This window comes from Limanda limanda, chromosome 1 (assembly GCF_963576545.1).
Source record: "Limanda limanda chromosome 1, fLimLim1.1, whole genome shotgun sequence".
In the NCBI taxonomy this organism is placed as follows: domain Eukaryota; kingdom Metazoa; phylum Chordata; class Actinopteri; order Pleuronectiformes; family Pleuronectidae; genus Limanda; species Limanda limanda.
Genome location: NC_083636.1, coordinates 7780616 through 7797978, shown reverse-complemented (window position 1 = coordinate 7797978; position 17363 = coordinate 7780616). Strand labels below are relative to the sequence as shown.

At 40.5% G+C, this 17363-nt stretch overlaps 1 protein-coding gene across 1 annotated transcript in view; it reads left to right on the top strand.

Annotated features, from left to right (window-relative positions):
- LOC133008668 (chemokine-like protein TAFA-2) overlaps nt 1-15771 on the top strand; it is a 51031-nt gene extending 35260 nt beyond the window's left edge. Inside the window, exons 3-6 of the mRNA XM_061075928.1 lie at nt 3580-3735; nt 8705-8829; nt 9448-9504; nt 14508-15771. Of these exons, the coding sequence (XP_060931911.1) occupies nt 3580-3735; nt 8705-8829; nt 9448-9477 (311 nt within the window). The 3' untranslated portion in view covers nt 9478-9504; nt 14508-15771. The remainder of the gene's footprint in view (nt 1-3579; nt 3736-8704; nt 8830-9447; nt 9505-14507) is intronic.
- The last annotated feature ends 1592 nt before the right edge of the window (nt 15772-17363 follow it).

The window sequence follows — 17363 nt, the reverse complement described above, 5'->3', positions numbered from 1 at the left end:
TATTGCACCTGTCTGCTCTCACATGAACTCTGATCATTTAAGCAAAGATATTACGTTTTTCTGGTGTTTTCTTGTTGTTATGATGTCATTCCTTACAGTTTGCCTTTTAGCTAAAGGAAAAGCAACACAACATGTCTAATGGATAACAGCTCTGCAAAGCTAAAAGCGTCTTGATGGCCACCCGGTGGCTGGCTGCAGTATAGGTCAAGAATCCCACCTCCGCTATGTTCGTAAATGAGGTATGAGCCAAACTAAAAAGTCAAAATAAAAATCAAATACACTTTTCTCAAAGATGGTTTCAGTCAGTCTGGGAAGTTCACCCTGACGTTTGTTCATTGGTTCATTTGTCCAGTGAGATTGGTTTTAATCAGTTTTGAAACCTCATGATTGACAGCGACTGGTTCATGATTGGCTGAGCACATGTATCAGCAGGACCTCGTTACCGTGACTCCATCCCGTGATCGCTACTGCAAAAACTCTGACGCAAAGATGGCAGTGCTTTCTATCCGAGATATACCTTTAAATACAGTCCACTGTTTGTAGCTACATTGAATTTCCTTGAAATGCAGATTCCCCTTTTCCTTATACGCCCCCATATACCCAGTGAAGGTTCAAGAGATATTGTCATGGGAAACCGCGCCATTGGTCTGATGGGCTTTTTTAATCTTAGATAAAAGTCTCACACATTCTCTTGTTTCATGACCCGAATGTATAAATGCTTTTCTTTTTTTATCAATTCTGCCTTTTGTGACAGTGACAGAAAGGTTAAAAAAGAGAAGAGTATGACATTCAACAAGAGTCCCGAGCTGGAATCAAACCAGGGACATTGCAGTTACTGTAAGCGACATGCATCTTAACCACTATTCCACCAGGACACCCGAGCATCGTGATATTTAAATCTCATGGCACCCTCGTCTTATACAACTTTGAAAGACTCTGGAGACCAAAGCCTCAGCAGCAGCAGCCTGTCGAGAGCCGAAGGGATCCTCTGTGTCACAGCAGCAGCGCAGCATGATTAAAGCTGGACCGTGGCTTTGCAGGACACACTGATTCCTGACTGCAATGCTCTCCTCTGTATCTTGCTGGCGGGGGGAAGCCGAGTCAGCGAGTAGAACTCCAAATCCAGCCAGAAACACCGCAGCCTCTCAGTGTGAAGCGTGTCCTTTATAGAGACACTGGCAGCACTCCTCTTACAAACATATGAAGCAGCTCAGCTGGCTGGCTGTTTGTCTTTCAGATCATTTCTTGTTTTGGCTGCACTTGAGTAAGCATCCCGCTACTTTTGGGCAAACCTGCATTATTTTTGATGTATTTTTTTGGGGGGGGGGAGCTGTTGAAGCAAGCATGCAATCAACAGTTGAATGTAAAATCACCACGGAGTTTATGTTTCCTGTCTGTCTTTTTCTTTTTTATATATATCTTTTTCCTTTTCTACCTGCTGTTAAATCACTAAACTCAATAATGCAGGCTAAAAAAACAGCCCTGCAATATCTGAGTCCTTCATTAAGGTTATAATGTTGAAACAGGGGTTTATTCAGGTGTTTTGGAGGCTGCACTTTGTGCTGCTGTTTAACTGTACCGCAGTATAACTGTTACTATTATTTTATCACACCATTTATATTAATAACAGGTAACTGAATAACATAACCTCCTCACTGGTGCAGTGCAATAAAATGTAATAGTCTGCATTAGTTTTAACTCTTTATTCCTAATGAAGTGTCGAGTGAGTTAGTTAGTGTATATTCTACCAGCAGCTTTATTCTAGCTGGGCAGTTGTGCACCAAGCACCAGAGGGTCGTAGGTTTGATCCCCAACTGGTTCATCCACATGCCGAAGTGTCCAGGACTGAGAATCCGAAGAGTTGACCTTAGTTTACTGCATTCCGTGTTGCTAGGAGTTGCATACTCGTTTCGATCAGACGTACAAGCCCATGGTTCCACTCATACTAAAATATTGGTCAGCATTAGTCTGACATTCCACACATGCGTACCTGAGCCCACATTCTATTCCTGGAGCATGCGTCATATCATGTTTCCAGCTACACGAGAGAGAAAAAAACACAGCTAAATCAGTTGTTGATAGTCAAATATTAATCTGTCTCATAACTGATTCTACCACAGTAAAACTCAGCAGTTGCTGTTTCCAGTAGCTGGAAACTGTTTCTATCCACCAAATATAAGGTAAAAGTGTAATTAAGTGGGTTTAGCTGAGCCGCTGCAGTGTGGAGCCGTTTCACACAGTCATATCATATTTATTGTTTACTTCAGCGGCAGAGAGCATCTCCACAGAAGGACAACTCATGAAAATGTCACATGCAATTAAAAGAGAATGGAGCAGCTCCGGCTCTAAATAATTCAGACATCGGAGCGTGATCTGGAAACCGTCTCTTAAAACTGCAGCGCTGCACTTTCCCCTTCAAATATTGGAATTTATTTTTCTAAAAGTGCTTTGAGTCATCGGGAAAATTTGGATCGATATCTCTTTCTACCATTGACATCTCATGCTTGAGGTGTTTATATGAAAGGGAGTGATTAGAGCAATAATAATGTCCTTAATTATGCTTATAATGTCATGAGTCTGGTTTCAGTTCCATTGAGGTCTTAAAGGGACCATGACCCTGATGATGTCATAATGCCAATCTAGAAGTAAATCAAATTAAAGTTCATATGTTATTTATTAGGAATACGTAACTCTCCCCAGAAAACATTTGTGAAACCAGTTTTTATTATTTTATTATTCACTGCATTTGCAGGAGCACCGTTGTCTTTGTGCAATAGTGCTTATCATTTCTTACAGAAGATATGTGTTATGAATGTGATGGGATATACAGATTTGGTTATTTACCAGCCAGGGCCCAGTCAGGAGCACAGCATGATGGGATTTATATGTTTTTTTTATATGTTTTTCAAGCTTGACTCATACCATTAAAGAAGTTTTAAATCACAGAATAAGGAAAATTCTGAAGCAAACACTACACAAGTTTAAAGGGGCACCCCTCCGATCTCACATTCACATTAGTTTAGCAGTCATGTGCTGCAAAACACCACACTGAAATTCAGTGGAAGCAAATCATCGTTTCTGTTGCATTGTGGGAAATGTAGGATACAGCACTTTTTTTTTACAGATTAAAACTCATTATCTCGGCCTCTGTTTGACCATTATCTCTTTTTAAACTATCTCTTGTGATTCCCCCAATTTAATAATGAATTTGCTGAACTACCCATTTCATTTCTTACATTATCTAAAGACAATGAAGACCAGCATTCAGCCTAAAATGAAAATGAGGTGCTTAAAAAAATCTTAGGCCACTCAAGCAAATGATACTTTAAAAAGAATATATGCATATAAAGATGGGAATATGTGAACCCTCTGATAAAAGGAACCCTCACTAGTCTGCTCTCCCTGGTAATTTTTTTCATTATTGAGACGGATGAGAGGGATGGAGCGGAGCCGGCAATGGAGACCCAGGAGAGAATCTCTTATGGGACTCAATCCAAGGCCAGCTGAGTGGGTGTGGAGATGAAGGCAATAACTATTACACCACTGCTGATTATTCCATTTTCCCTGTCATTTCTCCAGCAGCGCACCAGGTCCGAACGGGCACCTGCGAGGTGGTGGCGCTGCACCGCTGCTGCAACAAGAACAAAATCGAGGAGCGGTCGCAAACTGTGAAGTGCTCCTGCTTTCCTGGGCAAGTGGCCGGCACCACCAGAGCCGCCCCGTCGTGTGTAGATGGTACGCTCCAGCAGCTGAATATTTCATGGGCTATCCTCTATTTTTTTTTTTTTGCTGAGACTCCTTTCCACAAATCTTGAGCACTAGTTTTGCTGAGATCATCATATAAGTATTCCAGTGCACCCACTTAAGTCATATTTCTAAGAGATGCTGTCAGGAGACAACATAAAATGAGAGCAAGCTTTGTCTTGCGATCAGATTGTCACTGCATAAAAAGAAATAAGTATTGTTTGAAGTTTTACAACTTGTTTCTCTAATTACACAATAACAAATCCTTGTATTACGTATATTATGCACAAAAATCTTTTTATGCTATATGAAGAAGAGACTTGAGATAACTACACAGAGTGATCTGAATTAATGAATTTAAAATTACTTTAAATCTCCATGCGGTGTGGGTTTTTAATTATTTTCCCAATAAATTGTTTAGTTTATAAAATGTCAGAAGGATTACAGCGTTCTCCGCTCACCAGGCTTAAAGGCTCAGACAGGTACAGGAGGTGCAATAAAAGATTCAGGACAAGAAAAACTTGCGCACACCAGACTGGTCGAGTTGTATACGCTTTCCACGATAAGTCCAAGTTTAAAAGATCTGTTTATCTCTGACACAAGGTCAAACATGGGTACTGTAGTTTCATTTCATGTGCGGACTTCAAAGATCAGAGAAATATCTAGGCAATGTTTTCAGACGTCCAACCAAACAAAATTATAATAGTGCAAAACTCTTAAAAACTTGAGGAAGCTAATAGCTAACTGTAGGCTAATGTAGAGAGTGGGTTGCGTCAAAAGTTAAGTGTAATGTTAACTATGGGCACGTGCGTTGATGTTGCCTGTAAGCAGGACAACTATTTCAGTACAGTGCTTAGGCATTGAAATCTGCATTGTGTTTGGATGCGTTAGATACAGGCCTAGTAGGAACTCTGCACAGGGTCTCTGCACCCAACTATAGCTGGGACAGAAATACTTAAACAGTAAAAACTTCTAGTAGCAGTAGTTTTTGTTCTTCAACTTTTAGAGCTGCCTGATTTATGATGACATGAACTGCATCAGTCTGACATGTCTCTTGCAATATTTGCCTAAATGCACGTGAGTGGAGTCCGGTGAATCCTGGGCCCATACAAATAGTTTTTCTTTTCTTTGCCAATGAACGAACGAGGAGCTGCTGACTGCAGACCGTAAAGTCAATGACTTTTAAGCGGGCCTCTTAGCATACTAATGGGTCAGACTGAAGTGGCTGCTTCGCTTTGGTCTAAAAAGTGCAGGATTGTGGCTGAACTCTAGACCCAATCATGTTTGACCTTTTCCTTGACATTTTGCTATTGACATTTTCTGCAAATTACAGCTGTGAGCCATTGGCCTCCGTTTAAAGCTCTGTGGGTGATCTCCGAGAAAAAATGATCAGCACTTAACCTTTTAATTATTCTTTCTTCTCCAGCCAGGGATTTACCTTTGGCTCAACTTTGTGTGAGACAACCTCCTCCTTTTCATGGAGATAAATGAGCCTCCAGACATCTGAGAAAATTTGAATATATTTGAATGTGTAATTCAAAAAGAAGGAGCTGGAAAATACCTGCACATTTCACTGACAGTGAAACATATGGTGACTTCTTGAGATAAATGCACATCCGCATTGGGGCAGATCAGCCGAAAAACACTGGCATAAATACAAAGGAAACTTCAAGGGCTTTAAACTGAGTTGTTATGCTCTCAGATCAAGTGAAGTGAAACTGCAGATTACATCACATAACTACTTCATCATGAGAGGAGAAACTGCTGTGTGTCAGCAAAGCCTCGGTTTTCCTGGAGATAGAGCGGTGCTTTCCACCCTCGCAGAATCACTAACTGGGAACAAATAGACATGTCCCACTTTGCTTCTGCACTCAATATCAGATCGGCATTAAATCCATCCACTGGACTGTAGAAGCAGCAGTTTACGGGTTAAGTCCAGCGGATGGACTGATGACCGCAATGTGCACTCAACAGAAGAGGATGACCTATAGGCAGCAGAACCACACGTATAAAAATGCTTGATTACTCCAATAGTAATCAACCTGCATCAATAGTGTTTTAATGGATTTATATTCAAAATGCACTGCAAGTATTTTAAGAAGAACTCCTCCCTCTTAGTATTTTAGTATGGTTATAAATCAATATAGTTACACATTACAGTAAATATTTAGAGATTGAGCTCAAAACAAATGTGGACATAGATTCATTCATTAGTTTATTTTAACTAACAATAAAGCCAAGTACAAAATAAACAAATCTTTCCTAGACACAGAGAAAACACAGTAAGATTTTACCAAAAGACAAGGGCTAAAATTAAAAGGCTAAATTAATCAGATAAGTGCTTATGTAAATATAAATTGCATTGCTCAACTGATGCTTAGTGCTGGAGGCTTTTCACTGGTCAAAATCTAAAAACATGCAACTTTTGGCCTATAAACCATCTGCAGCCTCAAAATCTACCACCGTTGATGAGTAACCTGGTGTGGAAAATTGTGTAAGCGCTTCATAAAACAACTAAATTACAAGTGACAATCTGCTGTAGGTTTTCAGCGAGTTAATGTCACACTTATTCCAGAACAACATGCTTTGGCCACGTTCCAAAGGCCCAACACTGGGATCTTCAATACTGGCACACAGATGTAATTAAAGCATTCCAGTGTTTCATCAGAGGATAAATGTCGTGATTTTCCTGAACATAAAAATCTGATTATAGCTCAGCTCCTTGTGTTCTAACAGCATTAGAACTGAATTAAAAGTCATTTACTGCATAAACATGCAAAACACATGCCTGATTATCAAGGTCAGAGAAGAGATTTACAGCCACAATAAATGAAATTTAATTTAAAGTATCAATTGAATTTTTTGGGGCTCCCAGATGGTTTCAGACTTCATGTTTTAAAAGCACCATTAACTGTTAAGTGAAATGTGTCCCATGCACTTTATGTATGTTTGGTCATCAAAACGCCCATTTCATTTCACTGGGAACCTTTGTGGCTTCTTAATAGCCGCTGTTCCACAACCACCATCTGCTTGCAGTTGACCTGATGCAGCTTTTAACGCCGCGCTGCAGCTATAACCGTAGCTGTGTGATACAAATTGATTCCCTTGTATCATAAAGTATCCATTCTGTGCAATTTACCCTGGCGAAGCTCCGGTGTTATATGTGGATTATAATAACCGTTGTCTTCATTAGGAAGAGCACTAATGGTGGTGGAGGGTGTGTGGAATGTAGATAATGACCTCTGTAATATCCCACATTTAAATGAAGTCTTGCACCATGGAGTAGCAGAAGCTTAATGCTCTCTTTTATGGCCGCGACAGGGGGGGGGGGGGGGGTTCTCAAATGATGAGAGTCATATACAGTGGGCTACAACATGTACTGTATCTACCCAACAAACTGTGCTTCAGTCTTAAACACATGGATGTGTGTCTCCGAATCCATGAGATTGTGACACACAAGCTCACCACATCACGGAGGTGTGCTTGCAACAAAACATAAAGTATGTCCTAAATTAAGGTTCAGAGTAAAGCAGGAAGCTGAAGCAGGTTTGGAATATTATTTTTAATTTGTTTTTGAATAAAAAGATCATTATGTGTCAAATCCTTGCACTTTTACTTCGCAAAGTCCCAGATCTGAATATTTCATGCTGATTGGGAAACATGACAAACCCACAGAACCGAAATCTAATGCGCCTCGGATCCAAAAGTTCTACTATCGCTTTAAAGCTCTTTTCCGCCTATTAATCTTAATTATGTTTTCCTCAATATGAAAATAAACAGCATTTAGTGATTAAATCAGCTAAGATGAATTGAAAACAAAAGTGGCATCAAATCATTAACGCTGCCTAACTAAATCAACAATGTTGTTGAACAGCAGATAGTGATCAGGGCAGGGTCAGACACATGTAAAGTACTCATGCACTACCTTGTTGATTGGCTCCCAGCCTACGGGATGCCGACTAAAGGCCGGAGCATGCTTCTGCGTTTTCACGGGCCCGGAAGCGCAAGAGCCTTGCCGGGCCCCCTACGTGCTATCGTAGCCCTTCTTACGTCCTTACGTGCGGCGGCCAATTTTTCTAACTAGACGGTAAAGCCCCGCAAGCGTCACCCGCGCGCAAGGGCTGTGATTGGTCTGCTAACTACATCATTTCCGGAGTCGCATTTCCGGTTCATGCCCGGAAACCACGGAAGATTTAGAAGAACTTATATGGACCAAATAGAAGACCACTTGGCAGAAGAGATCCGAAACTATGACCACAAGTATAACCCGTCACTGACCGGCGGATTTTTCCGCCAGAAAAAGGCTCTGGGGAGCCGCCGTGGCAATGTAAATAAATCGCTCTTCTCCGTGCCACACACGAAGAAGAGCCGACTTCGACAAAAAACATTACTCCGTTATTCTGGCGAGGAATTGCATGGCAACATGCGCAACGGTTGGAAAACCATGAATGACAACGAGTCCTGCGTTAAAACTGCGTGCTTGCGGGCCCGTGACAACGCAGAAGCATGCTCCGGCCTTAAAGACAGACATGTGTGCAATCATGATTTTTAAGCTAAATCTTCGTTCAATATATTGCAAGTGGCCTGTAGACCTGTACCTCCAAGTAAGAGATGTCCTATGTTATTATGAGGAGCGTTACAAATGTTTTGGTTTATTATAAAAATGTGGTGGAAAAAATTAGAATATGGCGGGTTGCCACAGTGTAGAAAGTAAATGGGAAACACTGTGGCTTCGTTAGCAGAGATGCAGTGTTAGAGATAAATTGGGGTGTAGGATCAGGTCTTGGAACATGACTTTGAATGACAACAATGATTCGTTTTTTCTTTCACGATTTCTTTTAGGTTTTATTTGTTGACATCTATTGGAATACGTTTTATTAGTTCATGAAGTGAACACTGGCCTGATGGCCTAAAGACAGCTTGAAAAAATACATTTCTAACCCCAGCGTGTGTCTGCTAGCCTCGATAGTGGAGCAGAAGTGGTGGTGCCAGATGCATCCGTGCCTGGACGGGGAGGAATGCAAAGTCCTTCCTGATCTGAAGGGCTGGAGCTGTGCTACAGGGAACAAGATCAAAACCACTAAGGTAAGTTCAAGAGACAAACCTGTCACTTTCATTGTATTATATTCAAACCTGTTGAATCTGACCTTAGACACGACAACTCTTCAAAGTCAAGAGGCCTTGTCTTCTGTTACCGTCGTCTGCTTTGCTTTTAACTAAAAACAGCTAATGTTGGCAGGCGCTGCTTGGACCCCCCAGGGGCTTGTAATCAATGGGCTGCCATGTCTGCTTCGCACTTTCAGGCCCCTTCGAGCACCCAAACTGGCCAATTACTCACTCCAATTACGTGCTTTTAACATTGTAACACGATGCCCATATCCTCCACTCTGTTATGACGACTGGTGGACTTCAGTTCTGCCTCTCTCCATGTACTTAATTATTTAAGCTGCCCGCACCACACCTGCCTGGAGCCGGGAGCCTGGAGCCTGAGGCTATTGATTCAGGGACTTGTCGGGACCTCAAAATGATTTATATATAATTCTTTCTTTTAGCAGACGAAGCCTCTTAGACAAGCCTGAATGTCGGAAACATCTGGAAATAGACCTGGGTAATTATCAGGTCTTAATAAGACCTGAAAGTATAAAAGCTAAATATATATTTTTGTGTTTTTTGTTGTCTCTTGTGAAATGGATGACTGGAAAGATTTCTGCGGACAAAGAGCAGCTCTGGTAACAACAGATGCTTCACAGCAGAGTCCAGGTAAAGATCTATTTTACTGTTTTATTTTACTTTGAATAATGTATTATGAACCTAATGTCAAATTGAAAAACATTCAAAACAGGGATCATTATGTCTCATAATTTCTTAATTGTGAAAATAGAATATTATCAAATTTTCACGGAAAAAGACGTGTCAAATGATTTTATTAAACACATTTCCCAGTAGTGTAACTCCACCTGAGAGAGAGAGGTAAGTGTGAGTCGAGGTGTATGATCCAAAGAGACAACAACAACCTGTTCAAAGCATCAGCATTACCCAGAGGATTCCTCTCGCGCACCTTTGAACTCAGCCAGAGAAACAAGTTTCCTGAGTTTCCAGTCTTTCTGCAGGCTGCCTGAAGCAGTGACCCCCCCGGTCACGCTTTCTTCTTCCCCTCTTTTGGGAGAACAGCACAACATAAACCTGGAACCCCCAGCTATACTGACCTCCATCGCTCTGTATCAAAAATGCATTCAAACGGACTGAAAGCACCTTGAGAATTCAAAGAGTAAACAATGCAGGCCACTACAAAGCCCAGGACACAGTGGGGAATAGATTTTTTCACTTTGGAGCAAATCTCCAAGTGATGAACAGTGTGTGCCATGCAAGCTGAGCTTCGGTGTTAGCTTTTGTACACGTGCGGCATCTGAATGGCGGCGAGAGCTAACATTTAAAACTGTGTCTTTTTGGATTTGTAAACACAAATCCTGGAAGGTGACCTGAATAGACTGCACACGGGGTTGGAGTGCGTGTTGCTTTATATCAGAGGGATGAGACTGAATACAAATCTAATGGTAGTAAGTGCACCGCTGTTTACCACATGTTGTTTGAACTTCCCTGTTCAGTCCCTGCTCACCCTGCAGACTCACGGTGCAGTTTGAGCAGAAGGAAGTCGAGAGTGTCTCTTAGTTTGAAGGAGAAAAACAATTCTCACAAAAGTTTTTGTTCTGCACACAGGATGATTTTTTAAGTGAGGTGTTTATAAGCATCGTGCAGATTACTTCAATAGAAGGGGGGGGGGGGGGGGGAGTGACGACCCAAGAGAAGAATTGTGCTTTCAGATCATTCATTTGTGTCATTGTTCCTGACCTGGGGACAGAGCTGTCTCTGCCACAGTGGCTGGCCCCAATGGGACCTGCCAGATTCTGACATTTTGAAATTCCACTCTCAGTGGATTTCATGTAATCCAACAATAACAAACTGACGCTGCAACACACAGAAATGTCTCCTTCTCACCATTGCAGAATGTTTAGATTAAATTCATCTGAGAAGATTTCATTATAGAAGTTAGAGTTGCTGTTCAGTGTTATTTTGTCAAAACTGAGTCCAGAATTACATTAACTTGATGAATCAAGTCCTCAGCATCCTGCTCAACTTGGCCTAATTTTCAACATCCTCAAAACTCAAAGATCTTCAATCTTTTCTTTGCTGACAGTTAAAAAACATATCAATGTGCAGAATTTGTAGCTACATACTGAACAATGTCATGAGCAGCAGAAAAAGATCTCATATGATTAGGAAAACAGCTACTACAAGTGAAGCTCATTTTACAGATGCTCCCAGGTCAGTAGCTTGTTATTTGTAAACTATCAAGATATTTATCTGTGACAAGTACAAAAGATTTAAAAGTCAGCAAACTTTTAGCATTTAAAGGCAGCCATAACATAGCTGCTTCCTCCCACAATGCAGAAATGCAGCCCAAATCTCCCAGATAGGAGGAGATAGGAGTCCGCCTTTAGTTATTGGGTGATGGAACTGTGGTAACAAGGTCTGATACGAGTGCTCAACCAATTGCGAGCCAGTGTTAATCGTGACGTTAAATATCATCAAATAACAAATTCAAACTAAACTAACTGAGAAAATAACTTGAATATACATCAGTGTGATAACTACCTAAAAGGGCAGAAATAATCTATGAGAAAAATGTATTTGACGTGTGCTATAAATCTTTGGTTTGACCCATGTACGATCAGCTGACATGGGGCCAGGCGGAGAGAGTCTGCAGAAAGTCCGGAGGCTCTAACTTGGGTATATGCGTTCACACATAAAAACTGTGGAGCATTTCCAGAGTTCAGTGCATATCTGAAAGCAGCTTTACAGTCTATTTTCAAGACTTTTGAACTCCTGAAACTTTCAATACACTAACAGTTACACCATTTCTCTACAGAAGAGTCTGTGTCACTGAACCACACAACATGAAATTGACTCTGGTCTTTCAGATAAATGTTTCTTTTTTTAATCTCTGGCCAGAGATACTGCATTGGAATTATCACACTAAACAACACAACAGCAGAATCGATGTTGTTGCTGTCATTTTACGCTGTGAAGCTTCAGTCAGAACTGGGTAAAAATAATAACAATCGCTCCGAACTACTTAAAAAGATTAAAAAAAGAGAAAAAAGCTTTGATGTGAGAACCATTCGTTATTCAATCTGCTTCTTTAGCCAAATGGTGTCATGTTGCAGACATTCTGGCAAGTGAATCTGTGAGAGAAAAAAAAAGGAGTGTGAACTCTTGTTGCCACTTGGGGCAGTGAAGGTGTTCTTGTTCTGTGAATATTTAGAGCAAACAGCCAGAGTCAGCCAGCGCCTCTCAGAGCTCAGTTTGCTTCTCTGTGCGTTTGTATCAGATGCAGGTTTTTGTTTTAGGTGTGGATGACAGATGAATACTGAATATTTTCTCCTCCCATCCATCCGCCCTTCTCTTAATTCCTAAGCTACCGTTCAAATTGATGCGGAGCAACACCTCTTCGAAGAATTTGTCTCAATAACACCCATTGATTGAGTTTTGATTTATGCTGATAATCCCCAATTTGCTCCGACGGTCAAAGTTAATTTGGGTGGAGGTGGGTTGGCCTTGTCCTGGCTTTCTGTTTTTGCTGATGAAAAGTCTTGCCTAGAGCAGCTTTAAAATGGCCGTTTTGTGAGAATCCCAGTCCTGGTAGTTACAACACAAAACATATTGCGGAGAAGGACACTGCAGTGTGCCAATTACACGGCTGAATTATACGTACACAAGCCCGTGCACCTGCTGTGTTAAATCTTTCAGCCAACCTTACTTCACGCTCTAAATGGAAAAGAATCCTTTGCCAGTTAAATTAGCACTTTTCAGCCACCAATTAAACCAACGCCATACCCGCTGAACATTTCCTGTCAGCATTTTTAGCATTGTTTCAGTCACTCAAATACTACTAATGACACCCCCCCCCCCCACACACACACACAAAGTGAGACCCGGTGTATATCCATCTCTGAAGACGCAAGGGACGTTTTCTCTTCTGACAACAACCCGCTAGGCTCATTGTTGTTTCAGTGTGGAATTATTCTCAAATTAGTGGCACATTAATCACAGTGACGGCCCGGAAAGTTAAAGACTCTGCAAAGGGGGAAATTCCTTGCAGAATGTTCAGCTACCCACAAACTGAATTTATGGAAACTCTTTACCCTGTGTTTGATATGATTATGCAGGTTTTCTTGTCAAGTGATGGCCTGATGGCTTTTGGATTGTTTTGCTTTCCGGCATAATTGAGTGCCGCGCCTCTGCTCTGCCGAGTTCACTATCAAATTAGCCATTTTCGAATTAATCTAACCAGACTGTCGGGGCTGTCTGTTGCCCATCAAAAGTTCAGCGGCGATAATGGAGCCTTACAAGTTCGGTGCCGGCTTCCCTCAGTCCGTCAAACATACATGGCGTCTGACAGTCGGAATCGATAGGGGACGTCGTTATGAAGGTTGTTATGTTATGTTCCTCGAGAGTCTTTTCCAGAATGTACTTTTTAGAGGAGCAGAGGAGCTGCCAGTCAGCCACTGAGTTTCATGACAGGCAATTTAATCTCAAGGAGAATGGAGGTCTTCAGAGTGTCTGACAGCATCGAACTCAGAGAGAGAAACATCAGTGTGGAACACAAACCCAGACTGCAGCCTCCTTTATCCCAAATACAATATTATAACAAATCAATCAATATGCTAGTTCAGGCCAATAGAAGCCTTTTATTAGATACTGGAATCTGAAAGAATCCCACAGGTGTTTGACTGACTTTGACCTGTGTAGATTTTGTGAAGAATCAGATGTTTGCTTCTTTTTAATGAGCTGATTAGATTCCTCTCAAATACAAAACAAAATCTTCACAGAATTTAACCAGAATCGTTGTCTTTTGAAGATGATGAATTCATTCCATGGCAAATTTTTCCATTTTACAGCTAGCATCATGTGCTAATGAACAGCCTTACATGGTACCCAGAGGATGAACCTTAAGTATGCACACACAATGGTTTTATCTTGTCAATGGATAAAATTACTAAATATAATATGTTAACATTACTTGAAGTGTGAGAGAAACCGAAATAAACATTTTTTTGTTCACTTTGAAAAGCCTTACTCCTTTTCGTTTAAGTGTAAGCAGGTTAGCTACTAAAGAGTTTCCTCAGTAGCTGGTAGAGAACAAAAAAGTAGCAAAAAGGAGATTGAATATTGGACTATCATTGGTCAGGTGACCAGAAACACAACTTCTAATAAATGCTAATGTTGGTCCGTATCCGTTAAATCTGTATAAAGACCGAAAGTGATATCAGTGCTGTGTTGATGGATTTTTTCCACTGAGTGAAAGTGGCAAAAACATATCAAATCTTTAGTCACATTTTTCCACTCAAAAAATAAACTGCAAGAGTGAAAAGAAGTCTCACTGTTGAATAATGGATCTTATTTTGTAGTTGATTTGACAACATCTTTGACATTCAATCAGTGTTGACGGGAGTCTCACACTTTGGATGTTTTTGTTGATAATGTTGAGTTGTATTCATGTAATGATGATCCAAGGTATCTATCTATTCTTTTATATCCTTGTGTTGTACCACTGATATACATATCTGTAGAATATATCAGAAAATGTGATGTGTTATTCAAACAAAATACATATATATTTATTAGGTACATTTTATATAAGATGGGTCGGGTTTACTGTCGCAGCTTTGATTTCCTTTTAACACCAGTCTCTTCTTTCACAGGTGAATCAACGGTTCTGGTCTCTGGTGGATCATCGGAGGAGAAATGAATAATGCTGAGGACCTTTGTGTATATAGAGACTCTTTCTTCTGGACTGCAGTTAATCCTTGGAAAACTCTGAATGCTTCTTCTTGAACTCAATGGACATGAAACAGAGGAGTAGATTCTAAAAAAGTACTGATCATTCAACACTTCTTTTTGGAGGACTAGCCTTAACGGACAACAGGATTTATTCTCTGACATTGTAACTGCTCGTAGTGGAATACAAAAGGTGAACTTTGCTTATGTGTTAATTTGTAGATTACTAAGTTCTTTATAGGGGAATTTCCATCACAAGTTGACGGGGGTGAACAGCAGTTGGTTTGTTGAAAGCAAATCTTCATACAGATTGTGATTTTGTTTCATCAGTCAGTTATGACTTTCATATCCAGCAAACTGTATTTTCAAATGAAGATGAAAACATGTGGCGAGGCAGCAGATATTCAGGGTGATTCTCAAACAAAAAACCACATTCATCAATGTACCGCACAAGGACAGCTGAAGTACACGAGTGCTATAAAAGAGCTGCAAATCTCAGTCAACAGGAATCCTTCAAATTTTGCTTATAAGATGAACGGTCCATGATTCTTTTTTGGGGAAGAGGGTCTGTTTGCAGTTTTTTTCTAGGACATTTCAGTCTCCAGAAGTTGCTGCAGTGTGAGCGCTCTTCACTCTCACTACCAGTTGAGTCGTTGAGCGACTTAGTAGTGTACCAGGCTTTTGTTTGATATCTAGTATCGACTAAATGTTATAGCACATTTCTGTTCATTAGCGTATTTTGGATGCTTCCGCTTGGATGGATAACTTGGCTTGTTTAAAGTATAATGAGAACAACACGATCACCCTGAACGTCCGGCCGAACCCTAGTACAAGGTCTGGCAGTTCAGGAATTTCAGGCTTGAAGAGCCAAATCTGATTTCACTGACCAAATTCTCAGTTACAGCACAAACTGATCAGACCAACAAGCTGTTAACGGTCAGAAAGTTGGATCCGCTCTTGGTTCATGTTTTCTCTGAAAATCACTCTGCCATTTCCTGCCACTTTTATCAGATTTTGTGTTTTTAAGTCACAGCTCGAGTTCGGATTCCATAACAACGATCCCAAAACGGTTTTCAACTAGTTACTCAAGTATGATTTGCTGATCACCTTTAAGTAGGTATCGCTGAACACTTCTTTTGTCTGTGTAAGTGATGATATCAGTAATAAACTATGGTTGTGTAACCAAAACCTTGTGTCTTTTTAACACTTTAAGTTTCCACACGGTGAACAGTTTTTAAGCCCTGCTAGCAGTGTGGCTCTATGGGTTTCAGGCTACGTCCATATAGATTCGTTGTCATTTGAGAAAGTCGTTTTCAAGATGAAAGGATCTGTACATATTTAAGCGTTTTGGCTCTCTTTCAGTTAAAACCCACATAATAACGTAATAATGTGGATGTAGCCTCAGTTGCCCATCACATACAGTCCATCTATAAATTATCCCAAATTTGCTGCAAGTAGAAATAACAGGCAGCTGATGTATGTTAGGACCAAAGCTACTGAACTATCACTGGGGCTGTTTATATTAGGTTAAAGGCTGATTTATTTCAATATATTTTACTAATTAAGGTATCTTAATAAATGCATACAAGATAATCATTTTATTTATCCAATGGAAAACCTAAACAAAATCTAATCTTCAAATAAACAAATAAAAATTGTCTGAAAAGGCAGAAAAGGTAATTTATCTTCAGAACAACAGCCCTGATACTGTTGTGATCCAGGTACACACCATATCCCACATATCATAATATCAAAAACATTAAATCTGAAAAAGAGGACACTAATTCACATGTGACAGTGCTCCCCATTCCAAACAGTTGTAGTGTATATACATCAATAAATATGTGCTTCATTTTCTTACTGCTTTTAATTATCGAACAAAGTGCTGAGGGAATAGTCTTAAAGGAATCAAGTTATCTGCAGCAGCCCTGCAGTAAGGTCTCCTGTTATAAAGCTTATTGTGTTGAATTAGGTTTTGTTGATATGGTGTCAGAGGCGTTGATTCAGCTGGCAACGCTTGCTAGTTGTGGTTCTGCCACAACTGAAGGTTTTCAGTTATGTGTTTTTCATTAAATGAAACTGAATTAGCTTTTTACGTTTAAGTTTGTGAATTCTATACGTTTGAATTTTGTATTTAAAGGTTGTTGCCATGACATAGGTCAGCACCTGTGCAGTGAGTCTGTGTCTCAGTTTGATATTAGAGCAGTAGTCACCTATGTATTCAGTTTTTATAAATATTTAAGATACTGCTCGTCCAAATTGCAAATTTGCCCACTGAACTTCCCAGGACCACCGAGAACAGTCAATAAGATGAAAGGTTTGTGAGAGTGATTTCCACGTACTGACAAGGGCTCTTTACAGAGTCGTCCCTTCGGAGAGTAAGCTGAAGTTACCAAATCAACAGCTAAAGTTGGATTTCAGCACTTCAAAAAAGAAAGCATGTCCAGACTCCCATTGTCACAGTGGGTGAAATCACGCAGCGTCCAGAAGTGAAACGTTTTGATGTAAAACAGCAGGTAAAATGGTCAATTTACTTTGATGCGCACAGCCATGTATCCCTTCTTTGTAGTTTCTTGTTAAAATGTGTGAATTGTTGCTGTTGTTTTCCACACCCTGCCTTTCAGAGCAAGAGTCCTATCTGTTACTCTGACATTGACCCCTTCTGGGTCCTTGTTCTTTATTCATTGAAATAATGAAAGAACCCTGTGGATGAGGACTTGTATGTTTTGGTTTGCCCACTAAAGGGAATTGGTGCAGCCTGCTTCCCCAGAAAGGGTTCC